Source organism: Microtus oregoni, unplaced genomic scaffold (genome assembly GCF_018167655.1).
Source record: "Microtus oregoni isolate MIOR12 unplaced genomic scaffold, Mior012 000004F_ref0000308, whole genome shotgun sequence".
Taxonomy (NCBI): domain Eukaryota; kingdom Metazoa; phylum Chordata; class Mammalia; order Rodentia; family Cricetidae; genus Microtus; species Microtus oregoni.
The window spans coordinates 38,118,100-38,139,505 of record NW_024543063.1 but is presented as its reverse complement, the minus strand read 5'-3'; the positions used below and the strand labels follow the sequence as shown (position 1 = coordinate 38,139,505).

Below are 21,406 nucleotides of genomic sequence, written 5' to 3'. Positions count from 1 at the left end.
CACCGGGTGTCAGTTTTGTTCAAATTCATTCAGTGATCTGACATTCAGGGAGAAGGACTACCTGCTCCAGGGTGGGTAGAGAGCTTTGTGGTACCCACGTGAGGAGCTGAGATCTGTTCAGATTGGATTAGTTCTTCTGTATGAGGCAGAGAAGAATGTAAAGAAATCAATACAGACTAGCATGCTGGTTCGCACCCAGATTAGCCTGCGTCATTCTTGCAGTCACAATTTATGCTGCATGTGTGACACTAATGCCAGAATGACTGGAAACGGGGACTCCTCATGTCTGAGGAGCACAGCATCGCTGCTTGCTGTGGCTTCGGGTCGCTTACGTCCCCTCCCTCGCATGGCAAATCCATTCAAACAAGCACATGCACATGGAAGATCCACGCGTACCTGTTTGACTCCAGGCAACTGCTTTGCTCACATCACAGATGTAGAAGAGTCCCTTGGGTACCTGATTCAGTAAATATATTAAAATAAACAAAGGGTGATTAATATCCAGGAAGAGTCTTTGAAGGACAGTACGTGCAAGGTAGCTTAACTATCTATGGCAAGGCAGAGATGGCTAAAAGAACCCCAGTTTGGTCTAGTTGATCTTGCGTGGTGGTTTCAGCCCCTCGAGCCAGAAATGGGGTCTGAGTGAAGGAAGCCTCCCCCTCGTGGTTATGGCCACTAAAAGTAGGACACCATCCTGTATCGGCTTTGAAACTGTTCTCAGTTCACAGGAAACCAAGCAGTTCTGGGTTCCTAGAAGGGGAATATGAATGATTTCTGGTGGGCTTTTCTTTGCCTTCTTCCATTGCCAACGCCTTGGAGGAACCCTAGGTCCAGTTCTTCGGGCACTTACTGTGTCTGCTTGTCCAGACTTTGCCCTCTCCCCCATCTCCATGGTCTGTTTCACTAGCACTCCAGGCAATCACGACAAGTGTTCTCTTAACACTCAGTAGCATGTAGATGCCATCCCTTTGTTTATTATTATTTTTTTCTGTTTAAATTAGTAACCAGGAGTACTCAGAAGGATCAAATGAAAATGAGGTTGCTTTTTTTTTTTTAAAAAAAAAGGACTTTTTATTTTACACTGAAATATAAAGCATAATGATTCAAAATGCTTACCTTTCCAAAAAGAAAATAAAAAAAAAAAACCCACTCATTCTTATTAGCTGTACTAACGTGGGTGGCAAAATAGCGTTCATTTGGCGTACAGAGCCTAATATTTTCTAGACAGCAGCTTAATAACAAAACAGACTTGTCATTTCCTCCCCCGGATAGTCACACTGTACCAGTCCAGGCTGTCAAAATATATTTAAAATCTAATTTAAAATATTCCACGTGGTTTGGGGGAATCTGTGTACAGTAACTGCAATTGAGTAAGTCGTAAGCAAGGATGCTTCGTTATTTCCCTCCAATCTACCACACTTCTATCTGGACGGCTTTACAATGAATAGGAACAAATAGACACCATTTCCATGCTGGATCCCAGAGGCTGCGTACTGTTCATTTAAATTGTCACTCTGCTCCGTGATTCTAATTTCCTGAATGTTCTTTATCTAACAAAGTGTAGGACTGCTTGGGAAAACAAATCCTGGCCCTGGTACCTGCCTAGACCGCCGGGAAGTAATCACGTGTTCTCATTTGTGTTTCCCAATGAAACGCTTTAAAACCTGTAAGATCCACTTGTCTTGTCTCCATCCACTCGTCTTCTCCAAAACATGCATGTTTACAAGAAAAAAGGAGTGAAAAAGACAACAAGAAAATACGCTGAAATTGTTTCAAAACCTGGAAGTGTGCCATGAAGATAAACTGTTCCTTACTGGAAGTTTAGATAGTTAATGACAAAACAAAAGAAAATAATTTAAAAAATTAAAATTTTCCATTTAGGACGAATTTCTCTTTTTAACAAAAAAGTCTTGAGGAACAATAGATTCTTCCAGAGAGGCAAGTGAATGGGAGGATATTGTAGCATAATCGATGGTGGATAGAATAGCAGTGTCAACCATTTGGGGGATATAGCAAACATGTTAAGATTTGACCAGGAGGACTTGCACGAGCTCAGATACTAGCAGGGCATTTTACAATTTTAGAAAAATATTACAAAGCAATAATTGGATGTGGGCTTTGCAAAAGTGCCCCCCTTCACCCTGTCCTTCCTGGCCCTGTCATTGATAGTATCTGTTATTTTGGGAGGAAACGCGTCGGCTTCATTAAATGCAATATTTGGCATCTTGCCTGAAATCTCATAAAGTAGCTGTCCTCTTTAGATCGTCGGTGTCATTTTCCTCAAGATGACCTCTATGTGCTGGCTACCTGGGGAACCTATCCCATGATGTAGGCACTTACTTTCCAAAGCCTGTGGGAGGAGGGAGCCTGGGGTTTGCATACCTGAACTGAGTCTAAAAGTCACGGCATTTTATTGCCGTTGTTCTACCTACTTTTACCTGGATCAGTCACTGGCGAGGGGTGAGGGTCAGGGTATCTCCAATACAAGTGAGAGAGGGGAGTTTTCAGCTGGACCATGGCCGTGAAATTGAGGCCAGATGGCTGACAGCAGAGATCCTCTCACCCTAACCACGGAAGAGGTCGTCGCTGCTTTAGTGGCAACACCAATGTTCAAGTTACTATTTCAAAGGGCTCAGTACCTTCACACCATAGTGAGTGCCTCAGAAAGGAACAAGGAGGCCAGGAAAATATGTCACAGGTTGTCGGTTGTGCCTCCCAGCGGCCCTAGTCAGACAGGGGGAGTGTGTTCTGTGACAAGCGGAAGCAAGCCTAGTTCTTCTGCTCACGCGAGGCCAAATGAACAGAACTCTACCCTGTGACCGTCTTAATTCCATAACGTAGAAACTGCAGATTTGTCTTTGAGCAGCTTTTGTACTCCACTGTGTTACCTCAAAGGAGTCAAATAGAAAAATAAATGGCAGAGGCCAGAATATTTTGAACTTGTTGTCTAAAACCAGAATGACACAAAGATGGGTTTTAAAACAGATTTGGTATGGTATAGTTACCAGTGGAGTTTTTTTTTTTCTTTTTCCCTCCTGTCAAAAAGGGTTTTTAAAATGATCTAGCAGTTTTAAGGTGTTTATATCTGATGCATAATCATTGTTTCGGTTTCAAAGTATTCATCTTTACAGCTAAGTCCCGCACCGAGAGACAGAGAGTTAAAATATAGAATATTTGTTCATTTAGACACAGGGGGCTGCCTACCTTTACCCCTCCCAAAGGGCAGTGTCTACGAGACAGGGGCTGCCTGGCTGAGACCATTCCCAAAATGTTTCCTTTTAAAGGAGACAATTCCTAGGTGCCGGCTGTTCATCTGGAACTGTGCTAAATCCAGAAAAGGAAAATAACTGATGGAGAAGCCCCCCCCCCACAAACTCACTCAGCTGGCTTTGCTCTGCAAGGGCAGAGCTATAGACTATGGAAAGACCAAAGCATAAAGAGAGAATTTAAAATTTTTAAAACAGACTACCTGGAGTCCCCTGTCCTCACTTCTCTTCTTCTGTCTAATTAAAGCAAGGAAAGGAAAAAACAAATCTGGGCGATTAATAAAGTAACATACACACAAGCTCTAGAGCTCTGGAGATGCTCATCTTGTTTACAGAAAGTTCCAGATTGCTGGGAGGTAGAGCGGGGTAGCAGGGGGAAAGGCGGAGGGAGGTCCTGGCAGCATCCTTCTTTTCCCATCCAGGTCCAGAAGCTCAGCTCTTCTGGTAGTTCTGACAGCCCAGATCTGTTCCTCCCAGACTCATTCTCTGGGGCAACTTCAGCCACATCCCAAAGCACACCAGAGTTCTTTCCCTGCAGGGGTGCTGTGGCTGGGCCTAGTCCTAGGACCCTTGTATGAGACAAGCTGGTTGTGGCTACCACGGTTGCTCCTAGCACCAGGCTGTCTTTCGGGCCTCTCAGAGGTGACACTGGCTCCTGGTCCCCAAACATGCACCAGCTTCCACTAGGCCTGTAGCCTCAGGCAGAGCACCGAGGGACTTTCTGGAGGCCTAAGGAAGTCACTGGCCACAGGCAGCCCTCCTGGCTCCCCATGTCCGACAGTCTCTTAGTTCCAGCAGGTTTCCATCTGCTGTTCACCAGTCAGGGAAGTCCCTGTTCTGTACTCTGTCCAGTACTCTGACCTCTCAGTTCTGGTTAGGAACTGGGACCAGCTATGTGGCTTGTCCCCACAAGGCAAGTGTATGTATCAATGGGCAGAGGTAGATGTGTGTTCTTTGTGGTGTGTGGTGAGGAGTGTCTGGAATACTGGGAAAGGGACCACACTCAGCCTTTTCCCTGGCTGCCTTTCTCTTCACTCCAAGCTATAGAGAGCTTTATACAGTGGGTGAACATGCACCTTCAGGTGCATAATAGGACTCTTTTCTTCTTTGCGCATACCCTGCACCTGGGGGTGACTTGCAGTGGCGTTAACTGCTTGTTGGCTGGAAGATGTGCCATTCCCGGGGCTCTTTCATGGCCTTGCATGACTGACATGGCAGGCAAGGGTGCTGACAATTTAGGGTGACAGGGTCAGGTGATAAGGGGCTCAAATTTTGGTTCTGAAGGTCCTCACTGCTTTTAATCTGTGGGGGATATAGGGGTCTGCCAACTTCATATCAGTACTCCCCACAAGCAAATGCTTCCTGGGAGAGTCCCTAAGCATGACCCGAGATGACCCTTCAGCAATTGGAGATCATAGGTCAAGGTTGGCCTTTGTCAGTAATTCCTTCCCTAGCAGTTGCAGCCTCCCTCTTCCTTCCCCCTGGATTTTAAGCATTGATTAAAATGGCCTATTGTCTTGTGGACATCAGGTTCTTGTTTCTCCTGCGAGAGTTCCCACAGAACGTCAGAAATCCACGTCTGGAGGCTTCCAGAAGTAAATGCTGTCACCCAGAACCTGGGAAAACATTGTTTGCAAAAGGGGCATGTGTAACTTAGTTCTGATTTTTGGGTCACAGCCGTTCTTGCTGTGACATTTTCCTCCTGCCTGCAAGGTGTGGTAGCTTCTCTAAACCAAATGTGGGGAAATTCCTTCTTCTGAGAGCTCAGTTTGGAAGCAGGCAAGATTGGGAATCAGAATGGATTCCAAACAAGAAATTTAGGGACAGAATCAGTCCAGCCAGGCTTGGAGTCAGGGTGGGTGAGGACCGCAAGCCCAGAACTGTTTCTTTCCACCCTCTGTTTTTTGTCCCAAAGCAGGGAGGCACCCCCGAGTCCCCCTTCTTGAATTAATGCCCCTTGCTTAATGGCAACTAAAAACTCAAGATGGATTTGTACAGAGGGAAGGAATGCGATGTTGTAATCTAAAGTCTACTGGGGGGCATTTGTGATCTAACAAAACGGAAGAAAAAAACCAGAGCGTTGAGTTGTGCGGGAGGAGGCCCTCAGCAGACGCCCCCTCTGATTTCAGGGAGGAACTCCACATTCCTATCACGGCCTCCCTCTGGAAAATGTGTTTGGGGAGTTTCTTAAACCCATCCAACTCCTGCACAATTCATATAAACATCTGATTTCTGCGTGCTGTTGATGTGTGCTCTCTCTCTTGGCCTTGTCTGTTGTGCAAACCTCTCCCTCTTTCTCTCTCATACATGCACACACATGTGGGCATGCACACACATACACACGCGCGCGCGTGCACACACACATGCAAGCATGCACACGCGGGCACACACAAAGGGCTTTCAAATTTAACCGATCAAAAGCGGTTACAATGTCATAAAATCTCATGCAGTGTATATACAAATATCAGGATACAGTGTCTGAGGGGGGCAAAGTGTTGCCCCTTTCAGACAACTAATAACATATTCATAAACGCTCCCTCCAATTGAGGCACTAAAGGTTTCCTCAAAGCTTCGCTTTCCCTTTGGATCCCTATGTAAAACAAAACAAAACAAAAAAGCAAGTCTGCATGTGTGCACTTTTAGAGAAGAGGCGCACTGCCCTCGAGTCCTGCCTTCCATATGTATGCACTGAGCAGGTGAAAGCTGTGGAATTATTTATGCCAGGGATTCTTGCCTTCCCAGTCTTTCTCCCTTCTCACCTCCTATAGCTACAGCAGGGACCTGGGCTTTGCGATTTGATTTTGCTTTGTTCTTCTGCTCATTCCTCTCTAGAGGGTGACAAGCACCCCCCCCCCATTTGTCTCAAGACTGTGTTGCTTTATGTTGTCGACAACCATGAGGCAGCCCTACATGCTAAAACTCCCTCACCGCATCTCCAACTTCCGGCTAGAGTCAAAATGCCAGCAAGAGCCTGGTTTGTCCAGGAGCCTGGACGGAGCAAAGCTTGGAGAGATGGGCAAGAGTCCTCCTTTTGGGTTTTTTTTTTTAATGTTAGCCTTTTACAGATTTGTTTTCAGAGTGATAAAATTTACCTCTTGAGAAGGTAGATTAAGGCTTTTCCTGTTCTAGACAAATTGAAAACAAATCCTGATTTCAATCAAAGGACCCTGGACTCTGTCCCCGTCCCCTATGGTTACCGCTCAACCCTGGACTTGGGATGTCTTTGAAGGTGAGGATCAGCTAAGAGCAAATATAAACTTTGGGGTTTTGAAGGAAAGCACAGACTCTCTCAGTGTCTTTAGGAATAAATGGGAGAAGCAGAAACCACAGGCTCCCACGGCAGAGAAAACTTTCCTAAATCCTCCAAACAACAAAACTAAATGATGGTGCTTCATCCTAGAAAGGAGTTAAATTATTATTTTTCTAATCAAATATAAGTCAATCACAGCGGGAAGCACTGCGAGTCAGTCCTCCAATGTGGGCTGCAAGGCACTTCCTATTGCTCTGGCTGACAGTTTGTGTAAGCGCTAAGGCCTCGGAGCGGCAGTATGAGTTTTTATGGACACAGTGATCAGATGTCTGAAGGCTGTCACTCATGAGTTTCCATCTTCCTTTCTCTTTCACTCCAAGGGGAAGAAATTAAAAAAAAAAAAAAAAAGGAAAGCAAAGATTCCAGAGTGACAATGAGATTTTAAGGTATTGATTCGTCTAATATAGAGTAGGAATATTTTTATCAAGCTGAGAATTATGTGATTATGGAGGTAAGTTTTCCTCCTTCGGAACATAGCAAGACAACGAAGGCCCTGGATACTCTGTGCTCTGCAGCTTTGGGATACATCCTAAGCAACTTCTGAGACTTGGTCCAGGAACTGGCAGGAGGCTGGCTGGAGAGCCAAGCTGTGTGCCATGCCCATGAAGGTGAACACCATTTTTTTCTCCTCATGCTCTTAGCAGCAAAATCGGCGGTTTGACCAAAGGAAGTTCTATTTAAAAACCTAAAATCTCGAATTGATGTTAACCACATAAGAAAGACTAGGGTAAAAGGTAAAAGGGGAGGACAGAACAGGATGTTAGCACCAGGCACATTCAGCAACAGACAGCAGCTCCCCTTGGAGCGTCTGTGTGGAAAGGGGCTCGGTGGTCACGGGCACCAAGAGGTAAATGTCTAAGCAGTAGATTTATGGGTCGGGTACAGGTTGGACCTATTTGATGTCAATATATTCAGATGTCAGATAGATGTGTTGTGAAAAGTGGTTATGATTTGTTTTTTTTTCTTTTTTGAAAAGGACAAATGTACACAGGGCAGGAAATTAAAAGGAAGTGATTTTTGTGGAGGGTCTTGAAGAATAAAGTAGTTGGTGTCGGCTGTAGGGGGAGAGCACACAGAGAGTGTGGATTTAACTAACTACATTTTGCCCCTCACTGGTCTCATTTACAGCAGCTATGTCTGACAAATGACACGCTCGACATCACAAGAACTAGTCAATACTAGTATGACCACAGCCTTTGAAAAACTAAGGTCCCCAGTCACATAAATCTCCTGCCCCAACACGGGTTGGGGGGGGGGGAGAAGTCAATTTCTTACTTTTTTGGGTTTTTTTTTTTTTATATACAATTCTTTGCCAGGAAAACAATGAAGATATACTGCTAAAAATGAGCAAGCCTGAAGATGTTTCAAAATGCTAGCTGTTTGCTTTGGGGAAAGTTTTCTTTATAGATATATCTGTATAACACACACACACACACACACAAACACACACACACACAAACACACACACACACACACACACACACACACACACGTTCCAGAGATTCTAATTCCAGTATGCTTTTGAAACTATTATTATATGTTAGAAACTATTACGCCGGTTTGGTTGAATGCCTGGTAGGCAGATAAGCGCTGGGGCCCTTTCCTGTAGGTCTATGAGCCCTTTGGACAAGCAGGAGAGTTAATTGTTTAGTGTGGTGGTTACAGATTCATTAGCCTTCTTCTCTAACACCGGTAATTTTTCTTTAGAAAGGGCACGAAGTGGAAATCATTCTCCAAACCTGCAAATTCCATTTTAATGTACGGCTTACATACATCTTATGTGCATCTCATGAGCACACTGGGCACGTGCCGCGGGGCTTCCCAATGTGGCATAGCCCACTGATGACTGCAGCTTGCCAGTGGGGCTGTTCCGTTATTGGAATGAAAGGAATTTTAACACTATTTAGACAAAGTTCCAAAGGCAGTGTAAAAGGGAAAGCTAGACTTTCTTATGTGATTCCTTTCTGTTTCTTTCCTCCTGCTTTGTTTTTCAACTTAGGAATCTCTCTGTGATAAAGCGCATTGGGGCGGGATAGAGTTCGTTTTTTTTTTTTTTTTTTTTTGTTTAGTTCTGTTTACTATTCCCTTCCAAAGTTTCAGCATGCCTGAAAGTGTTTTCCAGTGGAGGTTAACTCTTTTTTTCAATCCAGTGCCTCGGCTTCATTTTCACTCTGCTGCTGCTGCTGCTGCTTTATTTCCTAATGTCTGGGGCCCAAACTGGCTTCTAATATTGAACTGCCTTATAGAAGCCTATCAAGAGGCTTAATCATTTGAATTATTATGTAATTAAGTTTCTCCCCAACTCAGGTCACACTTTTTGATAAATAATTGCAGCCATCGTATGACGAATGGCACTCTTATTCTGAGAATATATCTGCCTAGGATCTCCCTTCTGGCATTGAGTTTTTGGTACAAGTGCCATGCCGATTTCCTCCTCTCCAGAGGGGTGGTATGTGTGTATTTTCTGGCTGTAAGCAGAGAAATAAAATCCTCTAAAGCTGAGGACGGCTAATTTACAGCATATTTGAGAAGTTTTGCAATTAAGATTTCTGTCTAGAGAAACTCAGTGTTTGGGGGGACTTGCATTCAAGTTCATCAAGACAGGTTAGTATAGGAAGTGTAGATAGTGTCTTGTGTTCTGTTCAAAAGAGCCAGGAAGGCCTATGAGAAACTGTCCAGAATTCATCAGCCTGAAGAACTAACTACCTGTTTCCTTAAAAATCTGGACTTTACTATGGGTTACAATATTATCTCATTTTTAAAAGGAAAAAAGAATGGAAAACAAAATGAGACAAAGGTCATTGTGTTTAGTTATATTTTCAAAACAGTGTTGGCTTTGTCTGCTATTCCATTAACTTTCAGGGAGGCCTACCAAAAGAGAAAATGGCCTGTATTTGTAACATGGTTGCAGGGATTTGTGTCAGTTTTAAGTGGGTCAGGGTTTAGGAATTCAACCGAAGGTAAAAGATTTCTTTTTCAAGTTATCTTTCAATTAGATTCCGTTTATAGTCTGATTTGAGGACAAACAGTAATACATCAAAGCATAGCTTTTGCCCCATGAAGGCATTATTTTCTTCTTATATTTATATTTTGGGAACTCATGTAATCCCTAGTTTGTCTGTGTGGTGAGACAGCTCTTCGAATATTCCTAGTGAAATGTAGTTAGATAACAGTTAAACCTGGCATGAACTAGACATTCTGTGGGGAAAGGGTAGGCTTTATTTTTCTCATTTAAAACAACTGACTTTCATTTAAAAAAAAAAAATAAAAAATTCTTTTAAATTAAAAAAAAAGTTAAAGTGAAATCAAACAACTTTGATTTGTGCAAAGTGTTTATATTTAGTCTTGTCAAGGCCGCACCAACAAGAAAATCAGGGCATGTAAAGGAAGAAGAAAAAATAATCACTTTTGGCCAAATGGCAGGAACTGTTTATCTTTACCATTAAATGTCTATGTTCTCATGCACCTCTGGTGAGTCAGATTTGCTGGTCCCATCTCTCTAGTTGGATTTACTCCTGAGTCAGAAGCTCAAATCTGTCCAGTGAGATCCATTCTTTGTGTGTGTGTGTGTGTGTGTGTGTGTGTGAGAGAGAGAGAGAGAGAGAGAGAAAGAAAGAGAGAGAAAGAAAGAGAGAGAGAGAAAGAGTGAGAGAGACTGTGTATGTGTGTGTATCTGTCTCTCTTTTTTCGCCCTCTTTCTCTCTCCCTCTTTCTCCCTTTTTTAATGGCTCAGCTCATTTAGAGGAACTAAAAACTTTGGGGAATAAAAATTGAGATGTCATCATTCATATCTCTATTAAATAGTATTGATGACTAAATGGTGCCAATCTCCTCCACTCTCAGAATAGCTTATAACTTCACCTTATAACTGCCTGCAACTCCCCTGTTCAGAAACCAAAGAGGATGCATTTTTGCACTTCACATTCAAGCTCCAATACAATACATCCAAGACATAGGGCCCAGTTAATCTGTACACTAAGAAACGGAACAGAATCAAAAAAAAAGCAGTTTATTATTGTAGATTACTCTTTCTCTTGATATAACCAGAATTGAAAATGAAAGAGAAGCATGTAGAACATCACGCGTGGTTAGTTAGTAACTCAAGTTATAAAACAATTTTGCACAGCAAAATATGTAAAAGAAAAGTAACTGACAAAAGATTTTTTTATATTTATTGTGGTAAGATTTACTTTTCTTTCTTTCTTTTCTTTTCTTTTTTTTTTTAAAAGACAGGATGTCAGTCCCTGAAAATAACATTTACTGGTTATTGCCTTTAAAAGTGTGGATTTTTTTTTTAAGTTACAGAAAATCCAGTTCTGCACCACAACACCACTGTAAAAAATCTGCATTGCTTTAAAACTGTGCAGTAATGCCATTTTTATAACTGCATAAATTTTATTAGCGTTCTAAACAGTTTTGCGTTTTTTTTTTTTTGTATTATATGCTTGCAGGTTATATCTTAGTGCAATTCAGTCCCAAATACTTTAATTTTGGAAAAAAACATACATTTTTTTGAATGTAAAATACCCCTACAGATATAAACGGGGGCATTTCCCCTTTAATACTTTGGTTTTCAATACAGTCCACGGTATAGCAAGAACTACACATACCCAACTTATATTTAGGTTGCGAGCACATGCTTCAGAAGCTACTTTTTAAACAGTCCCCTTGCAAACTCTACCCCCCTTAACATCACAACAGTAAACAATTTAGTGCATCGGCCTTTAAAAAAAATCTACAGCTACACAGACCTAACTCTTTCAAATTTATCTATAACATTCCTTTATCTGTAGCATACATTTTAACTGGGCTAACAGATTATAAAAACTATAATTAAATTATATACTAGAAACCCATAGCATTCCACATTTGACAATGACCAAAAGCCAAAAAAAGAATAATAATAATAAAATAAAACAAACCAAAAAAATAATTGGGGCAGATTTCTTTTTCTTTCTTCTCAAAGAAAAAAATTTAGACTGCTTTTGGCAACTGCACAACTTAAAGTGCCCCAAAGCAGGCATCATTGTTACTAAAAAGAAAATATTTAATTTATGTTCTATAATATTTGCCATGTAAATTTGTAGCCCATTCTGGTATCTTTGACAAGGAATGCCTTCAGTGCATTTACAATGGGAGGCTGAAGTTCATAGTAACTCAAAGCAGTCGGGAGTAGAAGCAAACTTTCAAGGGAAGAAGGCTTTGGGGTTGTACTTTTTCTGTTGTTGTTCTGAACTCAAAAAAGTCATGAGGCTGAAAAACAAAAGTATGGATGCCATGCGCTAAGTCTTCAAAAGTCCATTTCCAAGCCAAAAGGGAAAAAAAGGAAAAAAAAATAATTATACCATACATGTCCAGCATGCAGGTTTTTTTATTAATATAATGTCTCTTTTCCATAATGTCTTTGAAACTGTTATAGTTCATTGTTGCTAAGACAAAGTAGCAAGCATCGTAATGCATGAGATGAGAGTAAATTTGTTTTTGTGTCTTTTTGTTTGTTTGTTTTTTAATGGCAGACTAAACTTCCAGATTTGGCAATGTAAGGCCAAAACTCAGGAGTCACACCCCGAAGCTTGAAGCAGGCTTGATTGTGGCAGGTTCAGGAGGGGCTTTAGTTCATTCTGTTTTAGCATAACAATGCTGAAAAACCCGGTGGAACTCAGCACGCAGCAAGGTCTAGAGCATTTCACATTTTTTTTTTTCCTTTGCAAACTCAATCTCACAGAAGAACTCAGGAGAAAGAAAAAAAACCTGCTGTTTTTTCTTTAATCTCAAGAACTTGGTGCAGAGGGAATGAGGGCGGAGGTTGGGAAACACGGCAAGCTCCAAAAAATAAACAAAAACAAAGAAAAAACAAAAGAAAATCCAAACAAAATAAACACACACACAGAGAGAATGAACACCAGCTCATGAACTGAAAAAGGAGAAAGAAAAAAAAATACAGGCGATTGATGGCCGGATTCAAAGGTGAGCTATGTCCTACATGAAGTACTCTGCTCAGATCTTTGACCCTTATGCAAGTCCGGGGTGTGTGTTGGGAAGGGGGCGGTGTTTAAAAAAAAAAAAAGAACAAAACAACCAAGCTAGCAAGTTATGGGGAATTCAGGTTGGCAATTCATGAGCCAGACACCCCCTTCCCTCCCCAATTCAAAACAGTCATCACCACCACAAGTTTGGTGTGTGTGTGTGTGTGTGTGTGTGTGTGCGTGTGTGTGTGTGTGTGTGTCTGTGTGCGTGTCTGTGTGTGCAAGGCCAAGGGGAGCAAACTCGCCAGGGGAGTGGGCGAGGTGGTGGCGAGCACGGCCCTGCAACTAGCAAGCCCACTCAGGAGCCGGACCCCCACGGAGCATTTAACAAGGTGGCTAGCTGGGATCGCGTGTCACACTCACATGAAAAATTCGGGAGAGGACGGGTTGTCGCTGCTGGAGCCGTTTTCTCGGAACCCGCTGCTCACCAACTTCTCGTATTTCTCCTTGTAGGCGTCCCTTTCGCGCACCAGCCTGGAGATCTCCTGCTTGAGGTGGTCGACCTGCTGCAGCAGCTGATTCTTCTCCGACTCCAGGACGTGTCTCTGCTGCACCCTCTTGAAGCGGCAGGACTGGGCATAGCCGCGGTTTTTCAGGGTCCGCCTCTTCTGCTTCAGTCGGATCACCTCCTCCTTGCTGACCCCGCGCAGCTGCCGGTTCAGCTCGCGCACCGACATGGTCACCAACTGCTCGTCCGAGAAGCGGTCGTCGAAGTGCAGGCCGCCCGCGGCGTGGTGCGGGTGCAGGGCGCCCCCCGCCCCCGCCGCGCCCCCGCCGCCGCCGCCGCCGCCGGCGCTGGTCGGTCCACCGCCGCCCGCGCCACCCGCGCCGCCCGCAGAGGCAGACGCGCCGCCCGCGGCTCCCGGGGCGCCGGCCGTCGGGTGGTGGTGGTGCCCCGCGGCGTGGTGGTGGTGGTGATGGTAGTGGGGTGCCGCGCCGCTCTGCGCTGCGGCCGCGGCGATCACGGCGGACACCACGGCGGCGGCGGGGCCCATCTCCTCGCCGCTGCCGCCCAGGGAGGCGCCGGCGCCGGCCCCCGCCGCCGCGGCCAGCTGCTGTGCTCCCCGCGCGTAGCCATCGAAGCCACCCTGGAGCTGGTGGCTGTTGCTGATGAGCGCCTCGACCGCGTCCTCCGGGCTGAAGCCCAGCGCCTCGGGGTTGAGCTGCTGCGGGTAGCCGGTCATCCAGTAGTAGTCTTCCAGGTGCGCCTTCTGTTCGCTGCCCGAGCCCGGACTGGGCGCCGAGAAGCTGGGGGACGGGGGCACCGAGCTGCAGGGCGTGCTCATGGGGGTGGAGGACAGCGAGCCCCCGGCGATGAGACGGCCACACTGGCTGATGATGCGGTCGGTCTCCACCGGTTCCTTTTTCACTTCAAACTTCATCAGATCGAAGTCATTAACATATTCCATGGCCAGGGGACTGGTGGGCAGGTCGGAATTGTTCATTGCCAGTTCTGAAGCCATCCTCCTGCCTCCGCCGCCGCCGCCGCCGCTCCGCCAGATGGGCTGCAGGAGAGGGGCCAGCGGGCTGTGCTGGGTGGCCAGCGGGTGAGCCAGCTTGCCGGGCTAAGGCGCTTCTAGCTCGCGCGGCGGTGGCTGTGGCCCGAAAGCTCGAGCGTGCACACACCCCCCCGCCCTGCCCGCAGCCCCCCGCGCCCGCCCTCCCTCCCCCCTGCTCACGCCAATGTGCTCTCTCTCTTTCTCTTGCTCTCTCTCTCTCTCCCGCTCGCCCCGGGCCCCCTCCTCGCCTGCTCGCCTCCCTGAGCTCGGATCCCGGGCGCTTCAGGCTCGGGAAGGTCCTCCGCAGCTGGCGGTTGTGGTGGTGGCGATGACGGCGGCGGTGAGGATGCCGGAGGAGCCCGACCCGGTGCGCGGCGTCCCCGGCTCTCCGCTCTGCTGCGCGCTTTGCATAAGGAGGGCTCGCCTAAACCGGCCGGGCTGCAGGCGGGGCGCGCGCAGTGGCTGCTCCCGGACTGGATGGCGCGGCGGGTGGCTGTCCCGGAGGTGCGAGTCTCGGCACCGGGAGAGTTAATACTTCACGCTTCTCTCCTCTTCTGCCTGGCTCTTATGATTACTATTATTATTTTCTCTTTTCTCTCTCCGGATTCCTCGCGTGCGCGCTCTCTCTCTCTCTCTCTCACCCTCTCCCTCCGTGCAAAGTGCAAGACCGAGGTGCAGGCCGGCTGTAGGCAAGGGAGGGGGGAGTTTAGTTCTTTCTTGCCTTTTTCCCCCCCCTTTTTTTTTGGTTTTGGCTTTTTTTTTTTTTAAAAAAAAAAGCAAAATTGCAAAGTCCTGTGCCAAGGCGAGGCCGAGAGCAAAAGGGTGTGTGGGGGAGAGGCCGAGCGGACTAGCAGCTCAAGCTACAGCTCCAAGATGAAAAAAGATTTTAAAGCATCTGATCCAGCGAGAAGAGTTTAAAGCAATTGCTGAGTTTTATAGCACCCGTGACGTCAGACTCAAATGGGAAATTGACTGGCACTCTCCTCCAATGGGAGGCGGCGAAAGCGGCCGCGATTAGCATAATAGTATAGAAACAAGGAAACTTTTCGGAGCTGTCAATCACAGCCCAATCAGCTGACTGTCAGCTGGGACAGGCTGGCTTAACCCTTGCGGCGCCGCTGCTCTGGAGCAGCCAGGGAGTAACGTCCCCCACCCCAGCCCCGCGTGAAGTTTAGTGCACCAGGGGACATAGTTTGCTAAAAGGGCGGCTGGAATCCGGGAGGACCCTGGAGGACGGTTTGCTTTGCTTTTCTTCGGAGCTCGAGAGAGGCCTGCCCTGCTGAGCCGCAACTCTGGCGCTGCAGAGATCCGCCTGAACGCTCCTGTCCCTTGCCGGTCCCGCACCCTGACAAGGTGCTTTTATTCGTCTTGCAGTTTTTGCTTTTTGATTAGCCTTCAGCATCCTCCGTGGCTGTTGGGGGGCGAAGAGGGGGAGGGGTTACGTTCCTTTACAGAATCTGATGCTCCCGGGCCCAACTTGGCTCAACTCTTTGTCCCTCTCCTAGTGAGGTGATCAGATGGGGGCGCCAAGGGTGCGGGCACCCAGAATGCGCGCGGCGCGCGGTGTATGGTGCACGGTGCACGGTGCGCCTGCACTGGTTTGGATTTCGCGGGTAGAAGAAAGCCTGTATGACTCTCTTGAAAAAAACGAGGGGGCCTAAAGTGTTTGGGGACGTTCTGTATAATGACTAGCCCGCTGGCATCTTCGGCCCTTGGAGAAAGTGATTGGTCGGCTTTGCCAGCAAGTTGATTCCCGGACGCTGGGTCAGTCGGGGCTCAGCTCTGAGGCTCCTGACTCAGGCTGGGAGTTTAGCTTCTGAGAATCATATTCATCCTCCTTTTATCTTCTCGCCTCCCTTCTCCCCCCCTCCAAGTCTTTTCTCTGCCTGCTTTGCTATCCATCCACCATCCTTTCCATTTGTGAAACTTCAACCGTGCTTGAGAACCCGCCTCCCCCCACCAATGCCATCTTCATCATTATGAAATCTGAACCCTGTTTATCAGGGTCCTGGGTGCCCTTAGCCCTCTCTTCTGGTTTAATTATTTGGTATTTTGGGATTTGGTGGTCAAGTGGGGGAACAATACCTCAGAGCCTTCCCTCACTCTCCTCCAAGGGTTAAATTTTAAACTGCTTTCTTCTCTGAACAAGTCCGGAAACCCAGAGTGGGGGTGGGGTAGGGTTGCCCCCTCCCGTTACAAATATCAATAACCGGTTTAGTTTTCTAGACTAATTTCTTCCAAAGTTATGCAAAAATTTGGGGGGAGGCAGGGAAAGAAACAAAAAAGAAAAGAAACTAACAACTCTTTTCTAAGATTTTAAAGCGATAGGCAAGTCGAAAGAGGGAGATTGACAGGGGAAAGAAAGGTTGTCTGAAGCCGCCCAATATTTTGAAGACAGGTTCACCTGCTTGGAAATTGGGACTATAGATTTCTTCGTAGAAGGAAATGCATTTGGTGTTAATCGTATTTATTTTAACTCTATGCGGGATGTCTATAGGGGTGTACTAAAAAAAAAAAAAAAATCCGAAAAGCCTGCAAAAGAATCCAGAGTAAAAACTGTTGTTGGATCGAGTTGGTTTTCACCTCAACAGCGCCACCTTTCGGCAAAGGTTAGTTGAAAATTAATCTGTTTTTGAGAAAAGTGCTAAGACGCTGATTTTTCAGGCAAGAGGGGCAAAAGCTAGCAAGACCACAGTGGGAGAACCCAATGTTGCAGGAAAGGGCCTACAGAAATTGCTAGTAGGTGCTGAAATCTTTTTTTTTCCTCTAATGGCCCACTTCGTTGCTTCGGAAGAGGTCCATAGACTCAGTCCTTGGAGGATGTCTTTTGAACGTAGAGTCCTGCGCACGTTAATGCCATGTAACAGGGCCCAGGCTCTTTCAAATCACAAGGAAGGAGTTTTAACCGGTTTTGTGGCAATAACAATAGAATTAAAGTTCCTTGTAATTCAATGGTATGAAATGCATCTCTCATAAGCAAAGCTATTGCAGTGGTATAAAATCGTTTATTTGAAAAGTAACCCTCAGGAAAGCCTGACTTCTGACACTTAAGTCATGTATTAAGCCATCTTTGTGAACATTGTACCTAAGTGTGGTCTCAAACCCCCCCACCCCATAGCATTTTTTTTCCTGTTTATAAAATGGCGTTGGGGGTCACTCACAGGCTTGGGACACCAGATTAGACCATTGTTAATTTCTCACTGGCAAACTCTGGCACCCCTACTGGTAGACACCCTGGTAAATACGTAGAGACATCTTAATTCTAAAGGGCCTGCTCTGTTGGTATTTTCTAGACACGCCGTTCTTTAATACTGTTTCTGCAGTGATTGTTTATAAGGGTGGTTTCGCTTTAGAGGAGTGCTTTGTTGGGGTGGTGTGAACTGTGTTTAGTTCCACTTTGGGGGAGAAAGAGTGAAGACTATGTCAATATTTATGTGACCAGAAAAGACGTCTGGCTTGGCTTCCCTCCTCCCAAACACTATTCCACCCAGTAATGAAGCTAAGGATGGCAGTATACTCTCGAAAGAAAAGGCAGTGTTTAAAATCACAGCAACGCTGTGCTGGTTAGCCGTGGGTGTTCAGGTCGTTCTAAAAATCGTTAGCCAAATATGCCTGATGTTTATGTTTCTAAGTAAAATACAAATATGTGTCCTTAGAAAGAATTCATTTTTATGATAACTCTTAGGATTTTGGGCATCAAAATTTTTGTTAAAAATTTTGTTAAAATTCTTGTTAAAAGCTGTAAAGTATAATCCCTGCCTCCCCTCACTTTCTCTCTCTCTCTCTCTTTCTCTCTCTCTCTCTCTCTCTCTCAAAAAAGGCATGTTTTGGGCCAGTGGCATGGAGACTGCTATATTTATAAATAAACATCATTTTATGAACAAAAATTGCTGATGTTGGACACCATGCCCTATAGCTTCACAGCCACACACCCAATTGTCACAATTATATACCATTTCTAGACATTCAGGGACCACATCTGGCCAGCTAACTGTATTATTATCTACACTTTTTTACGGTTTATTTTTCATTCTTGCTATTGTTAGCCATAGCATTTTTCTTCCTCTTCTTTTTCAGAGCCTTTTACAAGTTCCCATTTTCATTTGAAAATGAGAGAGAGAGAGAGAGAGAGAGAGAGAGAGAAAGAGAGGGGGGAGGCCAAACATGTTGTTTAAAGACATGTAACTGGAGGGCGTTAGCACTTAGGTGCCATTTTTGCCCCTCTGCATTGTTCGGTGATGCGCAGGAGGCGTCTAAACATTTACAGCGTGCTGTTAGCAGCGTTTCTTTGATAACAATTGCAAGCTCTCATTTTAATTTAGTCCCATTCAGGTTCCTGATTCCCCACAATTATAGCAGGCCATAGTGCTGGCGACTTCTTTTGCTAGCACTGTTTGTTTTTCTTCTAGCCAAGCCAATCTAATCCAAATACAATATGAACCCCCTCACTCCCGTATATACTTTAGTGATCTCCACCAGCTATATACAGGGAATTAGAAAGTACACGTTTGTCGTGATAGACCAATTCAAACTGGTAGCATTAAAGTTTCTGAAAGCCATGAGTATTTGTATAACAATCTGGGTGGGAAGAAGGGCATCGGACTGGTCATTCGAGGAGACCTGGAAACATCAGAGAGAGCAGCCATGATGCTGAGTCAATCAATCTACAGACAGCTTCACGAGAACAGGGATGGAGATGTAGACGGCCTGTCAAGTCTAAATTGCAAATATTGTAGGCTAAAAGGACCATACTTTTCCTCATCACAACATGTCTTGTTTCAATCAGACATCCAGAATCTAAAGTAAACAGGGTGTATGTAGCTCGAAGCTTCCGAGGGCTTTGTTTCTGTGCGAGCCGGTTTTACGGTGCTGAACTAACCAGTGTCCACTAAATCTCGGTAGGAAACCGACTCCATTGATCTGCAAGAGTTCTGGAGAGGACTGGAGTGATAAGGCTTACTCGGTTCCTAGGTCTAGTGTTAGATAAATCCTTTTAGCCGTCTTCACTTAGCAGGGTAAGTAAATCACAGACTGCTGTTAGCAGATTCATGGGAGAAAATTAATAGAATCAGACGAGATAATCTGATAAGGGTAAAATTGCTGAGGAAACAGTCTTGGCTTGCATCAGAGGGCGAGAAACAACAGTCTGATTACGAAGAGTTGTTATGAATAGGTGAGTTATGGGCTAAATAATCATCAGAGCAATTCAGTCTTTATTAATTTTTCTCTCTTTAAGCAATTCACAGTTGTAAGTTAGAGCCATTCTCTTTGAAGACACATCTTTTATAATTTTTATTAGAGGTAATTTATTATTTGCGTTACCTGTATTTACTTCATAATTGAACATTTTGCATTCAAATTTATGTAATGCATTATGCCGGAGAATATATTTCTGCCTGATTAGCATAAATAGTCACTTCATGAATTACTAACAAAGTTTATCTTAAAATATAGGTTTCTTTTTATTAAGCGGAACACAAACATATGTACAATAAATTCAGACCTCTTTTTTTTTTTTTCTCTAGTGCCATTGGCGAAAGCAAAGGGTAGACAAATGAGACTCCCAGGCTTTTTTCCAAGGCTAACACTCAGATGGGGGACTGTGAGGAGCAGGGATGGAGAATGGCAGAAGGTTCTCGGCTCTTCAAACAATGCTAAGGTTATTTATTTATTGGAGGATGCTCACAGAAAGCATGGGTTCTCAGCAAACAGCGAATATCGTCATGTCTCCTGCCTGGGAGGGTGAGGACTGGGAAAGTACATTAGTAGTAATGACAGAGCTTGGGGACTCCGCTTATTTTCTTCCTATGTCATTGGTTTTTGCCTCTTCAGACTTCTTCCTCGGAATATCTGCACCCGGCCTTCCGTGGTCGATCTGAGCTGTGGAAAACTCTGCTGTTCCCCGGGCCAAAGCAGCAGGTTTTGCTCATCACTCCTCCTTTTCTGCACCCCGCGGACCCCAGGCATGGCCTGGCAGATGGAGGCTTTAATTTAATAAATTGCTTTGGGGACACACGACTACTGGAATGAAAGGGTTTCTTTGGGTTTCAGACGGTGGGCAGAGATGTAAAAACGCTGGAGCTCGTCTCCCCGCTCTTGACATTCCAAATTAACAGATTTCCACACTTGACTCTCTTTTGCCCTTTCTTTTGTCAAGGCACAGCCATTTCCTTAGATTTTCCCCCGCTTTTTTTTTTTTTTTCAATTAGAGACTGCTTGTTCTCCGTCCTTGCATTTCCATCCCTTTTGATCCAATTCTCACTTATATGGGGAAGGGAGGAATTTAGCTCCAAAGCCTTCAGTCCTTCAAAGATTTTTATTTTCTTCAACTTAAACTGGATTTTTTAGAAGAGCAGGGGGCAAGGGGACTGTATAGAATGCACACACGATAAGAAGAATCTTTAGGCAGCCCGGGCCTTTCTTGGTTAGTTATTCGGGACATCTTGGTGGCAGGGTCAGTCGTGTGAAGCGCTGTTCACCTGGTCATAGGGTGCTGCTAAGCCCTTGTTCCAGAGGCGTCTAAAAGCCATTTAACCTAGGAGTGCAATGCAGTTCTAGCATACGCCAATTGGGCTTAGAGGCACTAAACTTGTTTCTGTTCGAGTTTGGCTGGGGCCTGAGGCAAGGGGGTCCTTTCCGGTTCTGTTTTGTATTGTTGTTGTTCCTGGTGCATCATGGGTGCCCTGGAGCGTTCTCTGCTGCTGTTCTGTGAAGGCACCCAGAGGGTTCCTCGTCCCCACTCAGATAATAACTAAAGTTAGATTGATAGGTCCTATCATGCTTTATTTGTCATGCCTCTGCCTCGGCTGCACATTCTCTGTTGACTAAGTGTGTAAGTAGAAATAAGACAGTGCACAAAAGAGCTGCTAGGCTTCATTTCCACCTCGGGCTGTGGCTCTTGACTTTGGGCGTCAGCCTCTGTCATAGTTAGGGTATTGGAGTCTGGGCCTTAGAGAATGGAATCACAGTGTGGACATGGGTCCTTCTTGGTGTTCTCTTCAGAATCCATCTGCGTGGATCTTAAAGTGGACTCTGGGTGCTACTCTGTTTGAAAGTAGAATTTACCTGACTGAATCCCACTGGAGGCCAAGGTGTTTAACCCTTTCTCAATGGGTAGAGCGGATGTGTTGCCAGAGGCTGCTGTGGCCCCCAGAAACAACCATGTGAGCTTTTTTCCAAACCAGAAGAAAAGAAAGGAATATTAATTTAGCATGCATCAGAACTGCTACCACAGTGGTGTAGGCAGAAAGTATATTATTATTATTATTATCATCTTTTTGTTTATTGAGAAAGATCCATGGAACC

The 21,406-nt window shown here is 45.2% G+C and overlaps 1 protein-coding gene across 6 annotated transcripts in view; it reads right to left on the bottom strand.

Annotated features, from left to right (window-relative positions):
- The window catches only part of Maf (MAF bZIP transcription factor), a 359,355-nt gene extending 345,127 nt beyond the window's left edge, over positions 1-14,228 (bottom strand). For 4 of the 6 annotated variants that reach the window (XR_005974147.1, XM_041649951.1, XM_041649953.1 and 1 more), the window contains exons 1-2: positions 12,966-14,228; positions 397-457 (exon numbers count right to left, since the gene is read on the bottom strand). Coding sequence is in view for 5 of the 6 variants with exons in the window: in XM_041649951.1 (XP_041505885.1) it covers positions 424-457; positions 12,966-14,065 (1,134 nt within the window). In the remaining variant the exon portion in view is untranslated. The remainder of the gene's footprint in view (positions 1-396; positions 458-12,965) is intronic. The other 2 variants (XM_041649954.1, XM_041649949.1) reach the window with 1 other exon arrangement.
- Between the last annotated feature and the right edge of the window lie 7,178 nt (positions 14,229-21,406).